Here is a 20125-nt window from a genome sequence, read left to right on the forward strand (position 1 = left end):
GACTGCAATCTTCATGACAAGATTTAAGCAAAAGAGAATTACAAGTCACATCCCTCTAATGAATCCCAAAATAGTAAAAGTTTACTATGTGAAATGTATTTCATACTTCTGATTGGTATCCTGTACTTGTTCATGAGATGGCTTTGGAATTCTCTAGGACAGATTATCATACTCTAATCCCAGGGCTGGTTTGTGAGTCTTGTAAGATTTTCAAACATAGTTAATTAAAATTGAAAAGTATGCCTTACTCTGAAACAACTCTAAATCAATGTACGTATTTTTAAGGAAGCTTAAATTCATTTGTCAGCAGGCAGAAAGAAGACAGTTCCCTTTTCTTTTCTTTATGTGTGGCAGTGTGTTGCTATGGCTTCTGTAGTTCTTCATAACCTTTCTACTGTTAGACACAACTAGTTGAGGCAAAGGAGAGATTATATTTGGTTTGCAGGGGAGGGGTAGAATGGCATTTGGAGGGTTTATATGAGAAGGAGACTATGGGAAGCATGGTAGAGGGAGGTGGGGAAGTACTATGAAACTACCTAGTACAGCCATTGTTGGCCTCTTTCTCTATCCTGCACCCCATTTGGAAGTTAAGCAGTGAAGTGGCAAATTGTCTTGTGAAGCTAAACAGAAGAGGAAGAGAAGAATGGGTACTGGAAATGTTAATAGCGCCTTTATTTTACTTTATGGAGAACCTTTGGAAAATAATAACCACTCAGAGTTTGTCCAGATGGATCGATCAATCGGGGCATTTTTCAATTTCCCTTGCATTTCTACCTTAGAAACACCAAACATCCACATGAGAAAACCAGTTCATCTCCCAACATGTGTTAAAACTGTGGCATATACATAGATACAGGGGTTCAAAGGAGAGGATGGGGTTATATATGTAGTCCTGATTTCTTAGATGTCATATTTTCTTTGGGGGCTTCTTTCCTTTTTCTTCCATCCTCTTCAGAATACTTCCTTTCAGTTGCTGATTTTTGGCTGTACTTCTTGTACTTCTAGAGACTAGGATGATTTGGGTTTGCTCTGTTTTGCTTTTAGCAGTTGCAAGCTAGGATTGTGATATCTATTCATCTGCTTGATGACAAAAATTCTACTGCAGCTGAAATTGTTTGGATGTCACATAGTTTGTTACCAAAGGATTTGGCCAAAAACTCATTTTAGTAAGAGTGAATTAAGAAAAGCAGAGCCTACCACTTTACCTCCCAGGAATATTTTGAGAAAACATAAGAAATGATTGGGATAGTTTTTGTGATAACTGCTATAAAAATTCAAGGGTATTCTTTTAATAACCAAGGTGAAATCCTGTCTTTCAGGGAAGTCTTTTCTGGGACCTTTGTGCCTGTGTGTCTGAGGCAGGTTAAGGGCATGGTCTGTAGAGCCCTGCCCTGCCACTTAAGTGTGTGGCTTTGGACAGATTACTTAAAAGATACAGATACTTCACCCTCCTCATTTGTGAAGTAAGGATGGTAATAGCAGCTTTCTTAATTGTTGTGAGACTTAAGTGAGTTAATGTATGTAAAGCATATAGAACAATTCCTGGAACATATTAAGTGTCATATAATTGTTAGCTATTATTAATATCATTTTTGGAAATATTTACAAAAGAAATTATATCATGTTATTTATTAATATTGGCTATACTTGGATTTAAAAGTTAATAGCTTTATGCTTTTGTTTTAGGTATATTAACTATTACCTTTTTCTCATTATTTTGTTTACATTTTTGAAGGTTTCCCAATGAGTGGATCATGATGACCGTATTGTAGGGACTTGCCATAGTATGGCTGCTTCCCGATCTACTCGTGTTACAAGATCAACAGTGGGGTTAAACGGCTTGGATGAATCTTTTTGTGGTAGAACTTTAAGGAATCGTAGCATTGCTCACCCTGAAGAAATCTCTTCTCATTCTCAAGTACGATCAAGATCACCAAAGAAGAGACCAGAGCCTGTGCAGATTCAGAAAGGAAATAATAATGGAAGAACTACTGATTTAAAACAGCAAAGTACTCGAGAATCATGGGTAAGCCCTAGGAAAAGAGGACTTTCTTCTTCAGAAAAAGATAACGTAGAAAGGCAGGCTGTAGAAAATTGTGAGAGAAGGCAAACAGAACCTGTTTCACCAGTTTTAAAAAGAATTAAGCGTTGTCTTAGATCTGAAGCACCAAACAGTTCAGAAGAAGATTCACCTATAAAATCAGACAAGGAGTCAGTAGAACAGAGGAATACAGTAGTGGACAATGATGCAGATTTTCAAGGGACTAAACGAGCTTGTCGATGTCTTATACTGGATGATTGTGAGAAAAGGGAAATTAAAAAGGTGAATGTCAGTGAGGAAGGGCCACTTAATTCTGCAGTAGTTGAAGAAATCACAGGCTATTTGGCTGTCAATGGTGTTGATGACAGTGATTCAGCTGTTATAAACTGTGATGACTGTCAGCCTGATGGGAACACTAAACAAAATAGCACTGGTTCATATGTGTTGCAGGAAAAGTCAGTAGCTGAAAATGGGGATTCGGATACCCACACTTCAATGTTCCTTGATAGTAGGAAGGAGGACAGTTATATAGACCATAACGTGCCTTGCACAAATTCGGAAGTGCAGGTCAAGTTGGAGGACCACAAAATAGTAACTGCCTGCCTGCCTGTGGAACATGTTAATCAGCTGACTACTGAGCCAGCTACAGGCCCCTTTTCTGAAATTCAGTCATCCTTAAGGGATTCTGAGGAGGAAGTAGATGTGGTGGGAGATAGCAGTGCCTCAAAAGAGCAGTGTAATGAAAACACCAGTAACGCCCTGGACACAAGTCTTGAGAATATGCCAGTCTCTGGAGAACCAGAATCATCTTCTGTTCTAGACTGTGTTTCAGCTCAAATGATGTCTTTATCAGAACCTCAAGAACATCGATATACTCTGAGAACTTCACCACGAAGGGCGGCCCCTACCAGAGGTAGTCCCACTAAAAACAGTTCTCCTTGCAGAGAAAATGGACAATTTGAGGAGAATAATCTTAGTCCCAATGAAACAAATGCAACTGTTAGTGATAACATAAGTGAATCTCCCACAAATCCTGATGAAATTTCTCAGAATGAAAGAGGAATATTTTGTGACTCTGAAAATTATGGGAGTGAAGGACTAAGTAAGCCACCCTCAGAGGCAAGACTTAATATTGGACATTTGCCATCTGCCAAAGAGAGTGCCAATCCGCACAATACAGAAGAAGAAGATGATGATCCTGATGTTTATTACTTTGAATCAGATCATGTGGCACTGAAACACAACAAAGAGTATGTGTAAATATGGTAACCATGAATTCTGCTTTGTTTATTATTCCCCACGTTTTCAGTATCTGTTCATAAATGTCTATTCGTAGCATTTTTATTATAGCTAAGATTAGTGCTTTAGCTGAAATTTTAGGTTTAACATAATGATGATCTCAACTCTTAAAAAAAAAACTCCAAAAAAAGGAAAGACTTTAAAACTCAGCTTTATTACTCTTCTCAATGGCAATATGGTTTTCTAGTTTTGATATTTCACACATCTCAATTAGAAAAGACATGTGGAAACATGGTTGATGGCATTTTTATTAATAAGTTTAATATCATTTCAGTTAATTTGTAAAATGGAAACATCTTTAGGTATCACAATACACTTTGAATTTATAGTTGCAGAGTTTTATGAAATGTCTGTGCCTTCCAGACAGTGTAAAAGTATTAACGAGTGCTTAGATATCATATAGATAAGGGAAATCTGGCAGGCTAGAAATCTACTTTTATCTTAGTTACTTATCTAATTTCTCATTAAAACTTTTGATTTAAAAAAATGCACTTTATGCATTACCTTTGACTTCTGTGATTTGCAGAAATTGATATTACTGTTAAAACTATGATGGGTAATTGTATATTGTAATTAGCACATTAGCAAGAGTTGTCTGCTCTATAGTTTACTTAAAGCATTTGAGACAACTTTCTCCTGATTCTAAATTACAAGGGGAGACTATTTTAAAATGCTATCATTTCTTAATCTTTGTAATGAAGGTACTTTTTAAAATAGAGTGCCCGAATTTATCACAGTTTTACTTAGATTTGCTTTAAGTATTCTGGGTAGTAACACAAATGAATTGGAGCTAACTCTGAGTAATCCTGAATAGAAGGTTAATGAATAGTGAACAGGGTTTATCATGAATACTGTGATCAGCAACAGTAAAAGACATACATGAGTTAATCACCTTTATTCCTACAAAGTAAGCTTTTGAATTACTAGCACAGATTTTATAGGCTGTGTAAAAACACCAATTTAAGGAAACTTTGTAATGTTCTTGTGACAGTTGCCAGATTCTGGTATGTATCAGATCACAAAGTATCAAATCCTAGTTGTGGACCATAATAATTTTCTGCCATACATTATAGATCAGATTTGTATATGATAATTTGGTGGCCTTTTAGCATATGTTTCTTTTCTGAAAAATTTCCTTTTAAAAAAAATGGTATTTTAATATTTGGTTTAGTAGAGAGGTCATTTTATCTGAACATTTTATTCATTTATTTTTGTAGAATGGTTAGCATTTTTATGTATTTGAAATAATTGAAATCCAATTTGAGATAGAAACTCAATAAATGAATAAGTGAAGTTTTTTCCAATTTCAGGTAGATAGAGTTCTTACCATTACTATTAAGCATCAGTTTTTAAAAACAGAGTTGCTTATCTGCAGGCAAAAGAAGCAGAATATATGTTAGAGAAAAACCAAGAACTCAAGAAGTGTGCATTTTTATAAAATGGTAGTTATTTCTATTCTCTTCCTTTTATTGTTACTTTGGCAAAAGAGATGCTCTCTTAAGGCCTAGCTGGTATATTGATGGAAAATATTTTCCCATTAATTCATTGTTTTACTTTTTTTGTTCGAGCTCTCCTGATGATCATTCTTGAGGATGATAAACCTATAAAACAATTGTCTAAAGATAGTGGCCATAACATTTAAAGAATGATGTTCCATATTCTTAAGCCTTTGCAAGAATATAGTTTGATGGGTTCCTCAGGTACACAGTCCTTTGGGATTTGGATGGTAGTTGCTTTATTAGGACAGCATTTTCAATTTAATGCCTCATTTGGTGACCTTGGGCAAAAGAAATCACTTGTTCTTGCTTTTTTGCCTTCCTCCAGTCCTTTGAAGGTAGCACCTTTAGGCACTTTTAAGTTTTTTTCCTCTGATGGAAGCGTATTGGCAAGAGTGAGATGGAGGGTGAGAGCGTCTTGATTAGCATCTAGGTTAGAGATAATTTAAAGAAAATTGAGAGAGGATGTTTGATCATGTTAGATGTAATCTCGTTTCAGTGGAGTCCTTATTTCTTGCTTTTTGTTTAGAGCCAAGAGATGATTGGATATAATGTTGGCTTTTTTTTTAACCCAAATTGTCATTGTAAAAAATACCATCCTGATACCTGTCCTGTGCTTTGAAGTCTAAAGTTAATTTCTTTCAGTTTGAAAATGCACTTGGGGTAAAGAAAAAAGATAAATGGGTAGATTAAATATTATTCTCTTGCGCACACAGGTATACACATACACCCCCATCAAGATATTTTTTTTTCTTTCTTATTCTCTTCATGCTATTAAATTTCTCCAGATAATTCCCTTTGAAACTGGGAATTGGTCATTGCCCAGATTATGCATGAGTATCTTTACCAGTAGGGAATGAATACTTCAGATGGCCGGATTCAAAAATGTTACCGATGGAAAACACTGAGCATGTCATAGCTTTTTATCTGGATCTGGGAGAACATGGCTGTTCTCATTCTAGTTGTAACTATTCTCGAAATTAACATTGATTATTTAATCAGCAACCTTCTATCCTACCATTTAGCCTATAATTTGTCTTAATTACAAGGGTATTACATATAGGGTCATCTAATGACTTGGGAATTTTTGAAAAGATACTGTGTATAGAAGCCTAGCCTTAGACCTGATTTATGATAATTAGACCATAGGCCAGAGAAATGAATTTATGGGCATTCTGGATACTTAACCCTGTTTTATCTCCAGATACTGTCCGTTTTATTCCCATGAACCCATAGTGTGCTTTTACATATTTATTTATTTGTTTGTTTATTTTTTGGAGAACTCTACTAGGAACAAGGGAAGGGAGACTGAAGATTATCTTTTTTTTTTTTTCTGGCAGGATTCCAGGTGTGGATTATTTCACTAGATCTGATCTCTTAAAGAGTAGTGGGTGGGGAATCAGAAGAAATGTATTTTATCTAAAAACTCTGGTCTTCGAGGTTGAAAAATTCAGTTAAAGTGATAGATAATACCTGGTGACTCCCTTTTTGGCCTAAATAGCCAGACTGACTGAGATCATGTATTTAACTGTGATTTGCTTTTTCTCTTTGGGAATTGACCTTTTGTGGATTTTGAATCAGAAGCATTGAATCAGGTCTCTCAGATTTGAAGTTCTGGCTCTAGGGAAAGCAGGTATGGAAGATTTTAGGTTCAGAGCTTTTTCCCCCCAATTCACAAGGCAATCACTGGAAAATAAATATTCAAAAGAAAATGTGATTTGGTCAGTTTTCTCTGAATTCTCATTGTACAAGAATACTTAAGTGAATTATTTGAAGGGCCTTGAATAGCTTCATTTAAAGATCTTATAACTTTACGTGAGTAAGCAGAGGATGAAGTCAGGTGAAGAGTTTTTGGATTCTTGATGTCTTCGGAAGATTAACTCATTGATAAGATTATTAATGTTTATACCAATTTTCAAGTTTCTAGATAAAAGTATAAGAATAAGCTAGTTACTGTTCACCAAAAGAGTATTGCTCATGTAGTCTCTGTGTAAGAAATTTTCAAGCCATATTAAAGAATATTTATAGGAATTGTGTTTTTAAACTTGGTTCTCATTAATGTACTTTAAATAATTATGATATGTCCTTTTATACTATGCTTATGTGAATCATTTGAGATCATCAGTTTCAGAAGCTGCATAGAGAAAATCCTCATTATGTCTTGTAGGTTCACTTCCTGTGAGACTGCTTTTACTGTTTGTCTAAGTTTCTTTCAAGGGGCCAGAAGGCTCCCGAACCGGATATGGATTTTGCTTAGAAAGCAATAGAGGAGTCATCCTGCCCTAGACAAGATAGTGTTACGTGTGTACTGTGCTTCATAAGGTGCAGAGTGAGTTTCTCTAGTTTCTTGTTTGACACAGCACTACAACTCAGAAGTAGACTAGATAGCATCATACAGTCCCCATTTCCTAACTTACAATTAAGGTTTTAAAGTTACTTATTGAAATTCTGATGAACTACTGGTAGATAGAGAACGCCCATATTCTAATTCATGGTGGGAATTTCTCCTGGTTATCTGAGGGAGCAGATACTGGGTACTCAGTTTTCAAAATTCTTTAGTCCAAGTTTAAGCTTTGTAATTGTAATCATGATTATCTGGTTTTATCTGTCAGAGAATCAGCATTATAGGTAAGTAACCCGTTCTGTTTATTGGATAAAATGTTTTCATGTTTGTTGTTTTAAAGGACATTCTGTTAGTGTGTCTGTGAAAAATAATTGCCCTGTATGAATTGGGGATATAAAATTACTTGACTACAGCTTGACTTTAAATAGATATTTTGGATAATTTTCAAAAAATACTTTGGGGGATGTTTTGGAATGCAATTGAGTATATTAAAGTCAGAGGTTACCAGGGAAAACTCATGCATGGCGTACCCTCTCAACTAATTGAAAAAGGCATGGAATATAACAGCCAGAGTGGCCCCACTAGTTTGCACAAAGTTTAGTGAGAAGAGGGAAATAACTGTCCTTAGTATAAAATTTTTGGTTGTAAGAGGAGTATGCCATTGACTAATCAAAATAATCAGTGCAGTGAGCTCTTGGTTTTTTCCTTTGAATGTTAGCATCTTTTATTTCAAATGATGTGAATGGTGTCTAGAAGTGATCCTTTGTTGTAATCCAAGTGTATTTGTACCTGAGTATAATTTAACTTTTTCTTCATTTAGGGTCATTTTTGCTGACAGAGGTTATGTAGTAATACTTTATGCCATCACTGCCAGAATATCTATGTTTTTGCTTACGTTAAATGATTTGGACTCCTCTGCTTTTTATGTTCTTATAACTTAGCTTCTTTTCTATGTTCTTCTGGAAGTTCTTTGACTTCTTAAAATTTTCTTCAGTTTTGTTATCTTTCATTTTATTGTCGCTAGTGCTGTCATGCTACCTTCCTTTATAAACTCAGTCTTCCCTTCTAATTGAGTGCTTTTAGTTCTGTTTAAACTTGGAAATCAGAATAACCAAGCTTGTTAGAATTAGGTCTCATGATTCTTGAGTAATGCACTGAGGAGTTTCTCTCTGAATGCATATATAAGCATTAGAGATGTTTGTTTTAATTATGTGTTTTCTTGTTTGCTTTCTTTCTGGTTTAGAGTCTGTATCTGACATAACTTACCAGGTATCTAAATTCTGAATGGAGAAACAACAGTTGTTTCTTTATATTTGGCAATAAATACCCATTTTAAAAATCATCATTTATTTGAGACTAATTGAAGCTTAGCCTTTAGTTACAGGAACTTTATTTTAGTAGGTTTTTTATAGGCTCAAAAATGTTGTTTTTACATATTGGTAAGCAAACTATACCATTTATATGTTTCTGTGATGACTCATGTCATCAGAAACTATAGTGTTTAGTAATAAATGAGGAGATCTGTGACTTTGCTGCTTTTTTCTTCAGTGAGGTCTGTATCTTCTGTCTTCATCGAGGTCTGGGTACTGCTATTTCTTTTACATTATCATGGAAAACTGCTTCTGCTTTTCTCTTAAATCTCTGATTTTAACAGAGAGAAATTTGTAAAGTGGTGAGCAGAGACTGGGCAGTTTGTTCAGGATGCTCTTAGTTGGCAGAATTCTCTGTAGTGTGTTATGATTTAATTTTCACATATCTAGTAATATTTGTATGGTAGATGCTTGAAATATGTTGAGGATTCGAGTTTTCTATTTCTTTAAAAAGTATTGAAATTTGTTCTGACAGGCAGTTAATTTACTTGATAATAACCATGATTCTATTAAGTTTTATCTTTTGCCCTGATGGAAGAAGTACAGAGTAACCTATATTCTAGGTTTGGTTTAGCCTTAGTTTGGCATAGCCTTTCTGATGTCTCATTTAAAAAGGTCTTTCCTCTGGCTAGTTGAAACTTGAAGGACTCTAGCCTCATGAAAACACTGATAATTTTTCTCTGTACAACTCCTTGACAGTTGTTCTTTGCTTGATCCTGTGGAATCTCATGTTTTACACATGCAGCTTTGTATGTGGAAGACACAAGGGGACCTCTGTGCCGATACTCGGTGTTTCCTTCTTCCTCACTTTTCCTTCTTCCTCTTTGTCCTACAGATTCCAGCTGCCTCACTTCCCCAAACTCAGTTTTCTCTCTCTCTCAGCTCAGCAAGACTGCTTCCTGTTCCGTAGTACTGATGGTACTTCCACGCAGAAAGTGTGATCAGAGTGTGCCTTATTTCATCTGTTTGTTCTCTCCTGCAGAGCAGAGTTCTGCACTGCATGTTGTCTAACAATAATTGTTTCTGTATTTTCTCTGGTTGTCTAGTTGTGTATGACAGAAGGATATTCAGTGTTAATTCTGTCATGACTAAAAGTGGAACTTTATGATTTAATTTCAGTATGCACTAGGTATGTTTTCTTCTTATGATACTCACTCCCAGTCTGAAGGTTGGCCATTTGGAAATTATTTTTTGTTGACACTTGTGACAACAAGGACTAGTTTTTACTTATAACTTAAAAATTAGTCGAAGCAATTTCTTTTCCTAAGAAACTGAAGTCAGAGAAATTGGAATAATATCAGTTTGAATTGAAGAATGAGAGTAAAAGAGACTTGACGTTGTTTTAGTTGTATTGGTGAAGTGTTCTATGGTTTGAGCAGAAGTAAAAGTTAGGTTACTGGTTCAGATATAGTTCATGAGGATGAGTAAAAGAGAAAGGGACACACAAGAAGATGTGAAACAATTTACTAGGTTTAAAGTGGTAACCATAAGAGATGAAACAGTAATGTAGCTAGGTTTTAGTTATTTTCCTTAGACCCTTCAAGTTTTTTGAATGGGCCAGATATGATGTACTATATTTCAGAAAGCTAGGGTGAATATGCTCTTTTTATGCCTGTCAGTTTCATCCAGTTTCTTGTAAATGTCGACTGTTTTGCAAAAATTTATTTTCACTGATACTATTTTTACCATTTATGCTAAGTTGGAGAACTCATTCAACTTTTGTTGTTGTTGTTGTTTCCTTCTTTTCACTTGTCCTAAATAGTCCTTCCTCTTAATTTTAAGTGTTTTAACTAACAGTTCTCAGAATATAAAAGCATGAAATTTTATTATGTTTAAACTCTCATTTGGAGAGAAAGGGTTTTGTAATAGTTTATTGGCAATGAAGGTAGAAAGTGCCATTGAACACTAGTCAACATCTAAAGTATCTTCTTAATAAATATATATATATATATATATATATATATATATATATATATGGATATGAGGAGTGAAGTTAAATGAGCCAAGTATAATATTTTATAAGTACTGTTTTTTTAAGACACCAGTCATGGTGGGGTACCTGGGTGGCTCAGTCTACTAAGTGTTTGCCTTGGGTTCAGGTCATGATCCCAGGGTCCTGGGATCGAGTCCCACTCAGGTTCCCTGCTCAACAGGGAGTCTGGTTCTCCCTGCCTCTCTGTTCCTCCCCTCTGCTTGTGCTCTCTTTCTCAAAATAAATAAATAAAATCTTCTTAAAAAAAAAAAAAAGACCCCAATCATGACTGGATAATGTTTTATTTTTAAAATGCTATTAAAAGTTTTACTTGTAAATTATTTACAGGAGTAGACTAGATTTGAGGAGTATTCCAGTCCCCTTCCATTATAATTTTTAGCTGGCAGTATGATGCTGGGTAAATATCTTTAATTTCTGTGGTTGTTAGTTTTCTTATCTATTAAAAAATGACATTTCTGTAATTCAAATTAATATATAACTCTGTATGTATGTGTGTGTATATGTGTGTGTGTGTGTGTGTGTGTGTCTTTCTCTGCCCTTCCCCTTGGTTTTGGTACTGCTCATGCTTTAGTTCTTGACTTCTTCTTATTCCGTATACTCTCTGTTAATATTCTCACACACTGCTGTGGCTTAAGTTACTATCTCTGTTGATGGATTTCCAAATGTATGTATCTCCAGTCAGATTATAGTTGAGCTTCAGACTGCTTACAAGATATCCGTTTGCCTTCCCGACAGTAAACTCAGTGGAACATGTCTAAAATTGAACTTAACCATTGCTTGTTTCAGGTACATCAATATTTAACACTGTCTTTTTACTTAATTGGTAGTTTCTTTCACTTTCCTAATCTAGAAAAAAGGGAGTTACCTTCAGTTACTTCTTCACTACACTCCCTCTTCCATTAGTGGTATTGATTCATCTTTATTTCTTTACTCTCAGTGCCACTTCTGTTGTTTTTTTTTTTTTTTTTAAGTAGACTCCATGCTTGGTGTGGAGCTCAGTGCAGGGCCTGAACCTACTACTCTGAGATCGAGACCTGAGCTGAAATCAGTAGTCAGATGCCTAACTGATGGAGCCACCCAGGTGCCCCTCATTTACACTTTTTAAAATTTAGGTCACTGTCATCTCTTCTTGATTACTGGAAATGCTTCCTTAATTGCTTTCTGTGGTGCTAGTGTACTGTTTCCTCAATGGACATTATACTGTAAATCTATTCTTTCAAATGAACTGTTGTGTGATTTTTAAACATTGTTTTTTTACTGTCTACCTCTCTATATTATAAACAGATTAAACCTTTAGTTCCTTGATTATTATGTTCTTTTACTTGAGGTTTCTCATATGCCTGACCACCTGCTCTAGCCTACCCTTAACCCCTATCTCCCTGGCTGTCTTACTTTCTCTGTCTGCAAAGGGAGAAGGATGTTTAAATTTAGACATCATATACTCTGAGAAATCTTTCCAGTCTTCCCGAGATTGTCGGAGTGGTCCTTTTGTGCTCTATCATAGCAACATATACAATAGACCTCAAGGTCTTTGAAGGAATCGTATCTTTCTAGTTGGTTGATATATCATTGGAGAAATGTCAAGCCTCATCCCGGTTGGAAAATATCAGAGAAAATTTGGTATGCTTTTCATAGTAGAGATTTTTTTTTATGCCATTAGTTTGATTTTTAATACTCTGGATATATGAAATTTAGTACTGGTAATGATTTCCTTTTTTTTACTTAAAAACTAGATTTTAAGTTTTAAAAGAAATGTTGAATAAGGGGTGCCTGGGTGGCTCAGTGGGTTAAAGCCTCTGCCTTAAGCTCAGGGCATGATCGCAGGGTCCTGGGATTGAGCCCCGCATCAGGTTCTCTGCTCAGCAGGGAGCCTGCTTCCCCCTCTCTCTCTGCCTACTTGTGATCTCTGCCTGTCAAATAAATAAATAAAATCTTAAAAAAAAAAAAATGTTGAATAAGCTACATAATCACTCACATAGTTAACTTAGGAATTGTGGAGAGATAATTGGGTTGGTGGGGGACATGGGAAAGAAGGGTCTGTCTCTTGATTAGTTTGGTTGTCTGAACACATTTTCAGGTGGTGAGATAAATGTTTTTATGTGGTTGTATGAAAAATATAAGCTCAGTTGTTAATACCAGACCCCAAAGAGAGGAAGTCATTTTATTATAAAACAAATTTACAAGTTTGGTATGATCGGAATGTTTTGTATAGTTTCAGATACATTTTTACAATCCAGAGTTCTGTCAGTAGGCTTTAGGAAGCGATATGGAATAAGAATTTAGTTAGGTTGACTTTATTGACTTGAAGGACTTGAAAGAAAATGTGTGTCCCTATCTATGTGTCTGTCCTACTTAAAGATTTTTTAATGGAGGATATTACTTAGCTTTTTCTGCATAACCTCATAATTTTGAGTAGAAGCTAGAAATAATTAAAAATACAAGACATATCCTGTGTCTTTGAAGTTACTGTAAAATGATTGAATATAGATAGCTTGAGAGATAAATAATTTAGCTATATTTGAGGTATGCTGCCTAGCAGAGTATTAGTTTATAACTAGAGATTACTAGCCTGTCTCTATAGTGTGAAATTTTTATGTATTTGCAACTTTAGAAGGGGAACATTTTACATGTTACAGTGTATTGTTTCTTAGAAAAGGTAATCTAAAACTCTAGAGTAGGGAAAACATGTAAACCTTATCTGACTGGTGGTCAGGATTTTTTCTAGATTATTATGCAATTAAAAATTTTTTTTTAAATAAACATGTATTATTAGCCCCAGGGGTACAGGTCTAGATTATTATGCAACTTTTATAATACCACAGTATAGTTAGTTGCATTCATCTTCCTGAATTCTTGAGGAAACTCAAGAATTTTACAGAGTAGATTTAGAAAAACAAGTATTAGGAACCAGTTAAAAAAACCCATCTTTGAGGATTTCTTGCCACAAGAAATCCAGAGTCTTTAGGGAAGAAAAAAACCGTAATTTTTTGAAGGCTTTAAATATGTGGATTAAAAAAATACTGACATAATCTTCAAACAGTTCCCTCCGAAAGCCTTTGTGGAATACTTCAAATGGTATTCAATTTGAATACAAGGTTATTGAAATACAGTAACTAGTAAGGAACTGTAGGTTTTTTAAAACTGGCAAGGGGAATAAACAAAGTCAAGGTAGTTAGAGCTTGTTTTAGTAAGTGCTTGTTGGTTGCATGAATCTGAAAATCCATTCACAGTATATCAAATATAAAAAAGGCTTATTTTAAATAAATAGTAGGCAATCTTATGAATATTCAAGATCAGGAAATAAAGCCTGGCCAGGCCTTGTGAAATTACAACCTTTTGGTATTTAAGATGATACTCTCTTACCTATGCTTCTTTTATGCACTAACAGACTAGTTTTTCTTTCTTTACTGATGTTTTCTGCTCACTTTTCCCGCATAATTTCAGTTCGCAAACAGCGGTGACTTTCCACTGTTCTTGCCCTGGTCACAACTTTCTACTTGACTTTTCTTCTCAGATACTCATCACGTTCTGTAACAAAAGCCTGGTTATTGACTGTACAGTAGATTGACTTCCCTGGGTCACGTTTTCATCCCTCGCAAAATTATCATCGGTCAAGGGTAGAGTTAATATTTGGAGGTGGGGAAGAAAAGTCTGCTTTGGCCAATGCTTTCTGGAAGAATGTCTTCCAGAAAAGAGGTTATTGGGAGTATAGGCTGTCAGAAGATGCCATGATAGACCATTTGGTGTTTGGGGTCCAACTTGTATTCTTGACCAGTTGTATATAAAATGAGTAGAAGTAGAGCCATTATGCTAATGATCCATCTAATTTTATTTCTCCATAATATTCCGTTTTATGGATATGTCATAGTTTGTTTATTTACCTATTGGAGGACATGTTGATTGTTTCCAGATTTTGGTGATTATGAATAACACTGCTATAAACATTGCATTTGCAGGTTTTGTGTAGACATAGGTTTTCAAATCAGTTGGGAGTATACCTAAATATATACTTGCTGGGTCTTATGGTAAGAGTGTGTTTAGTTTTGTTAGAAACTGCCAAACTGTCTTCCAGAGTGGCTGTAGCATTTTGTATTCCTATCAGAAATGAATGAGAATTCTGTTGCTCTATATCTGTCCTCAACAGAATTTGGTATTGTCAGGTTTTGAAATTTTAACCAGTCTAATCGGGTATGTGGTGGCCCTGTTGTATTTTTAATGCATACATGAACAGAGACTTTTGGGGCCATATAAAAATATTTGCCATGCTTGATATTTTATTTCATGTAGTAGATGACTTTTTTGTAAATGAAATGATTTTAAAAATTTTCTTTGGCTCTTAAAGGTTTCTAAAGGATAATATTGGCAATTTTTAAAGCAAATAATTTTTTGCATAATTAATTCCCTTGTTATAAATCTTTCCAGAGCTCTTTTAGAAATGAAACTTTTATTAGAATAGTGAGATGTTTTATCATGGAATAAGAAATTTCTTGGTAATATATTCACCTGCTTTTTTGAGTTACAGCATATAATACCTTATTAAAATATATTTGACCCAAAAGATTAAAAAAAAGTGATAACTTTTTTTTGAAGTTTGAATTATGGGGACCTTATTTCTTTCCATGATGTATATTTTCTGGTCTTTGTTGTGTAAGTCGAAAATATTTTTAAAGAAGCATACAATTTATTCTCATAAAGATGTATTAAGGGATTTAATAAAGAACCTCCCCACCCCCAGATCTTCATTTTCTGTGGTGCTAAGGAGGGAAGAGCACAAGGATGTCGAATCAGGAGGCACTAGTATGGTTCTCAACCCTTAGCTGGTCAATCATGAAGTCCCTTAATCTCCTTGAACTTCATTTTCTTCAATTATAAGATGAAGAGGTTGCACCTATCCTTGAGGTGGCATCTTCCAGCTCTAATATTCTAATTCTATGGCACCTATACTTGCTATACACTCTAGTTCCTTTTATACCATTGGGTATGTCTTGCAGCTTATGTCAGAAACATAATTACTAATCAACATTAGTAATTGAAGAGTTGTGTTTAAGTCTTACTAGGTAGTATTCTGCACATTTCAAAAACATTTAAAAATATTTTGTGTTTATTAGTACCGTGGTCTTTAATCAGTATGTATATCCTGGAAGATCTTAGTTGAGATACACATTTTTAAAAATTTCTATTTATTGTTTGTAGCTGTTTTTTGTAGGGCTTTCTGTATTTTATTTTGTGTTTTATTTTTTGAAAAAAAAAAAAAAATCCAGTGTATTAATACATTCACCAGAAGGGCTCAACCAGAGACTTAATTTAAAAAACAGAAACAGGGGGCACCTGGGTGGCTCAGTTGGTTGGGCGTCTGCCTTCAGTTCCAGTCATGGTCCTAAGGTCCTGGGATCGAGTCTCAAGCAGGTATTATGCTTCTCTCTCCCTCTCCCATTCCCCCTGCTTGTGTTCCCTCTCTAGCTCTCTCTCTCTCTCTCTCTCTGTTAAATAAATAAACAAACAAATAAATAAAATCTTAAAAAAAAAATGACACCACAGCTTAAGCTACGGAGTCCTAGACAGGAATGAAGAAAAGGACTGACCATCTAAAGAAAAAATGAAAAGGCAACACAAGGAGAGAGGCTAGACAGTGATCTTGGTGGAGATTTGGATTGAGCAGGTTTCTTGCAGATACTTCCTTTTTTTTTTTTTTTTAAAGATTTTATTTATTTATTGGACAGAGAGAGAGAGTGCAAGTAGGCAGAGCAGCAGCAGAGATAGAGGGGAAGCAGGCTTCCGCTGAGCAGAGACCCCAATGTGGAGTTCGATCCCAGGACCCTAAGATCATGACCTGAGCCGAAGGCAGAGGCTTAACCCACTGAGCCACCCAGGCGCCCCTCTTGCAGATACTTCTTAAAGGTTGTGGTGTTTTTCCAGAGCTCAGCAGCACGTGTGTTCAAAGGTCTATCAATGTTGGGTTCTCCTAGCAGGCTTAGGATGGACAAGAGGATGGTCCTGACATCATACAGGATAGATCACTTGTCCTTCAGGATGTCGAGGCAGATGTTACCCTGGGTGTTGTGCTAGGGTGGTAGCGGGGTGTGAGGAGCTTCACCGTGCAGGTCATTGTAAGGGTAGCCACTGGCTAACGCCAGGGAGAGCGTGTACCTCAGGTTTTCATATACTGCACCAGGTACTCCATGAGGTCCCCACCCATTTGAAAAGGTTATCTGATTCAGGGAAGGCAGAAATTCCTTTATCGCCAGACGTCATGAAGGTCATCAGCTCCTGCTGGAGCCTCTTGCCCATGGGGCCCTGGGTCTGTTGTTCTCTGCCAAAGAGCTGGTAGTGGCTGGGACACTGTTCTGGGAGGCTACCTGGGCCACATGGGGAGGGAGAAGGGCTTCTGTATTTTAAAAAAGGTGTCATGCATTCTCTGCATTAGAGTCATCATCACAGCGATTTAACTGCTTTCGTATTTGTTGAGTTATTGTGTTCAGTCTAAGGACCCTTTGAAATTTTTGATATGTTAAAAATGGATTGTAGAATGTGCTGAAGGGGGTCCTAGTTTCTAAATTTTTAGAAATTTAATGTGTATTCACTATTGAAATAAGCAGTCTGTAGCCTGTACCCTCTTTGGTATATCGGATAGCAGTAAGACTCTTGGTTTGTGTCCCTGTGTGGTCAGGAAGTGCGACAAGGAATAGAGAAAAACAGGATGAAAGAGAAAGGTCTTGCTGGGTGTCATTCTTCTATTCTAATAAATCATTTCATTTCTTCTTTTAAAAAGTATCTTTACCTCTTCTCTCTTTCTCATACTGAACATCAGCAGTAGAGATAATCCACTGTGATTGCTCATTCTCTACTCACTCATATACATACAAAGAAAAACTAATTTTACACAGCTGAGAGGCAGGATTTAAAGATAAGTGTCTTTTTTTTTCTTTTTAAAGGAGTGGAATAGGAGTGGAGAATAAGTTTTATTTCTCTTGATTCTAATAAAATTCAAGTATTTATTAAGATCTGATCATCACAAGTTCATTCAGTGGTTAGGATTTGAAAGTATAATTTCTCTAAACGCAAGTGAAAATGAGCTTCTGGTTTAAGAGAAATGTCAGTTATACTAACATTTCTCTGGAGATTGAAGAGTTATCCCTACATGTTACTATGTTAGGGATTTTGTGGTTAGTATTAAAGACCAGTAAGTTAACAGCAGCTAGATGATGTTTTAATAATTTATTGAAGGTGAAAAAAAACATGCCAACTGTAACCAAAAAAGTGGTAAAAGAAAAGATCATCGAACACTTTAAATAGTTTATATAAGGACACACTCTGTAAATACTGATTTTCTTGGCATGGTAATTTTTTCTCTTAGCTATGAAAAATAAATTTTCTATTTTTAATACACAAGCTAATTTTTTCTAACTATATTGTACTTTGCCTTTGGAAGGTTTTCAATCAAATAAATCCATGTGAGTAAAAATTCTTATAGTTTGTAGTTAAATAAAATTGTGTGTTTAATTTAAACAGAGGTAGGTATTATCATTACTATTATTATTTTTATCAGAACCAACATAGGCATAGGAATTTGTTTAAATGTAAAGAGAGTGAGGGCTCATACTATCAAATACTTATTGAAATTTTTTGAGATGTTTAGAAAGCTTAATTCATTTACATTCATTCAAAAGCAAACAGCAAGATTAGTGATCCAGGGAATGGGTGTGGAACACAAGAGCATGTTGAGTTACCTGTTCTCACATAGTTTGCTAGAAATATTACTTCTGGTACATGGTACAGATTGTTTGCTTTCTTGATTTGTGAAGATTTAAAACACTTAGCTCACAAATAATTTTTAAAAATTATATTGCAGTTATACATTATCTTTGCCCTTAAGTTGTTAACAGTTAATGTTATGTTAACATTCATTTAGCTCAATTTTGAGTAGCAATTTCTTTTCTAATACTGGTAATTCCTAATGAGTCCTTATTTCCTTATAGGATTGACATAGCACAGTGATTTTCAAATGTGGCTGCACATTAGAATCACTTAGAATGTTTTAAAAATATATGAATGCCTAGCTTTGCCCTAGAGATTCTGATTTAAATAGTCTGTGGAGGCTCATTTATCTCTTTCTGTTTTAAACCTAAGTGATTCTAATATTCAGCCAGGTTTGGAAATCTTGCAATATATAGTTTTAGAACCCATCCAAAGCATTTAATGCTGAGATGAAAAACATTTTTTTTAATGATTCAACTTGAAAGGGGAAATTTCAGGTTGATTTTTCTATTAAAACATTTTTGTTATAAATTTATTATTAGGGGAAAAACTTCTAAACTTCACATTATGTATTTTCTTTTTTTTTCATTTTGCCTCTTTAAAGTGAGCACTCATCTTTACTTTGGAATCTAGTAAGATGTCTTCTGACATCTATTAAACATAACTCTGTTCTAAATCTACAACAATAATAAGAAATGCTTATATTGTTTATAGGCTGTTAGATGGCCCGAAATTTTTTTTTTTAAGATTTTATTTATTTATTTATTTGTCAGAGAGAGTGAGCACAGGCAGACAGAGTGGCAGGCAGAGGCAGAGGGAGAAGCAGGCTCCCTTGCTGAGCAAGGAGCCCGATGCAGGACTCGATCCCAGGACGCTGGGATCGTGACCTGAGCCGAAGGCAGCCGCTTAACCAACTGAGCCACCCAGGTGTCCCGTGATGGCCCGAATTTTAAAGGGCTAGTCCAAATAGCAGATCTGAGAAGTGGTTTTACAGAAATCTGTTGTACTTTGATCATATTTTTATTAACTTGGCCATACTTTTGAAGAGAACTAATAAGGATTTGTAAATTATCAGGTACAGTTTTCTTCACTCTTTGTATATATAAACTTTCAGTGAAAGCTAACAAATATATTTTATTAAATGTTAGATAGAATTTGTTCTTAAAGTAGTTTAAATCAGTTGAAACATTTAAAAAAAAAACTTTCTTAAGAATTTTAAATGATCTAATCCATCTGTGGTGTCAACTGATACTTATTAATTCAGCAAGTGTCTGTTGAGTGCCTGCTTCATGCTGGTGGAGTGCTGGTTGCTGGAGATACATGAACAGATCGGTCACTTGCTTTAATAAGATGTGGTGTATTATATGTAACTGTTGTAAGGTCATCTATATTTTTATGTGTCTAATACTCAGATTTATTTATTTTTCTGGAAGATTTCCTTTTGTCAAAAGAGAGACAAATATGAAATGTTAGGTGTCATCTGCACTTGAAGGTCAGTGTGAAATGATGATAAACACTTATGAAATATTAATTAAGCTGGTAAGAAAAAGTGTTTGCCAAGATCATCAAAGTTCTATGTCATTGTTTACCCCTATCCCCCACCTTCCCCATTCAGAGTCTGATATTGGAAAAATGAAAGTCTCAGATCTCATAAAAACTAACATTTTGGTTAAATTTGATGTACAGTTTGAGAAAAAAATTTAAGATGTCAGATACTTTATTGGTGAGTACATTTTCATTAGTTTTGAATGATTTTTTTTTTTAAGATTTTATTTATTTATTTGATAGAGAGAGATCAGTAGGAAGAGAGGCAGGCAGAGAGAGATG

General features: G+C 35.1%; 1 protein-coding gene and 1 pseudogene across 6 annotated transcripts in view; one reads left to right on the forward strand and one right to left on the reverse strand.

Annotated features, from left to right (window-relative positions):
- The window catches only part of ZZZ3 (zinc finger ZZ-type containing 3), a 119593-nt gene that overhangs the window by 55578 nt on the left and 43890 nt on the right, over nucleotides 1-20125 (forward strand). For all 5 annotated transcript variants that reach the window (XM_080801030.1, XM_080801031.1, XM_080801033.1 and 2 more), the window contains one exon: nucleotides 1736-3291. In XM_080801030.1, coding sequence (XP_080657156.1) covers nucleotides 1787-3291 — 1505 coding nt within the window. In that variant the 5' untranslated portion in view covers nucleotides 1736-1786. The remainder of the gene's footprint in view (nucleotides 1-1735; nucleotides 3292-20125) is intronic.
- LOC308340720 (ubiquitin-conjugating enzyme E2 C-like) lies at nucleotides 16393-16804 on the reverse strand (annotated as a pseudogene). The gene has a single exon. The product of its transcript is annotated as a ubiquitin-conjugating enzyme E2 C-like (transcript).

This window comes from Martes martes (assembly GCF_963455335.1).
Source record: "Martes martes genome assembly, chromosome: 4".
Lineage (NCBI taxonomy): Eukaryota > Metazoa > Chordata > Mammalia > Carnivora > Mustelidae > Martes > Martes martes.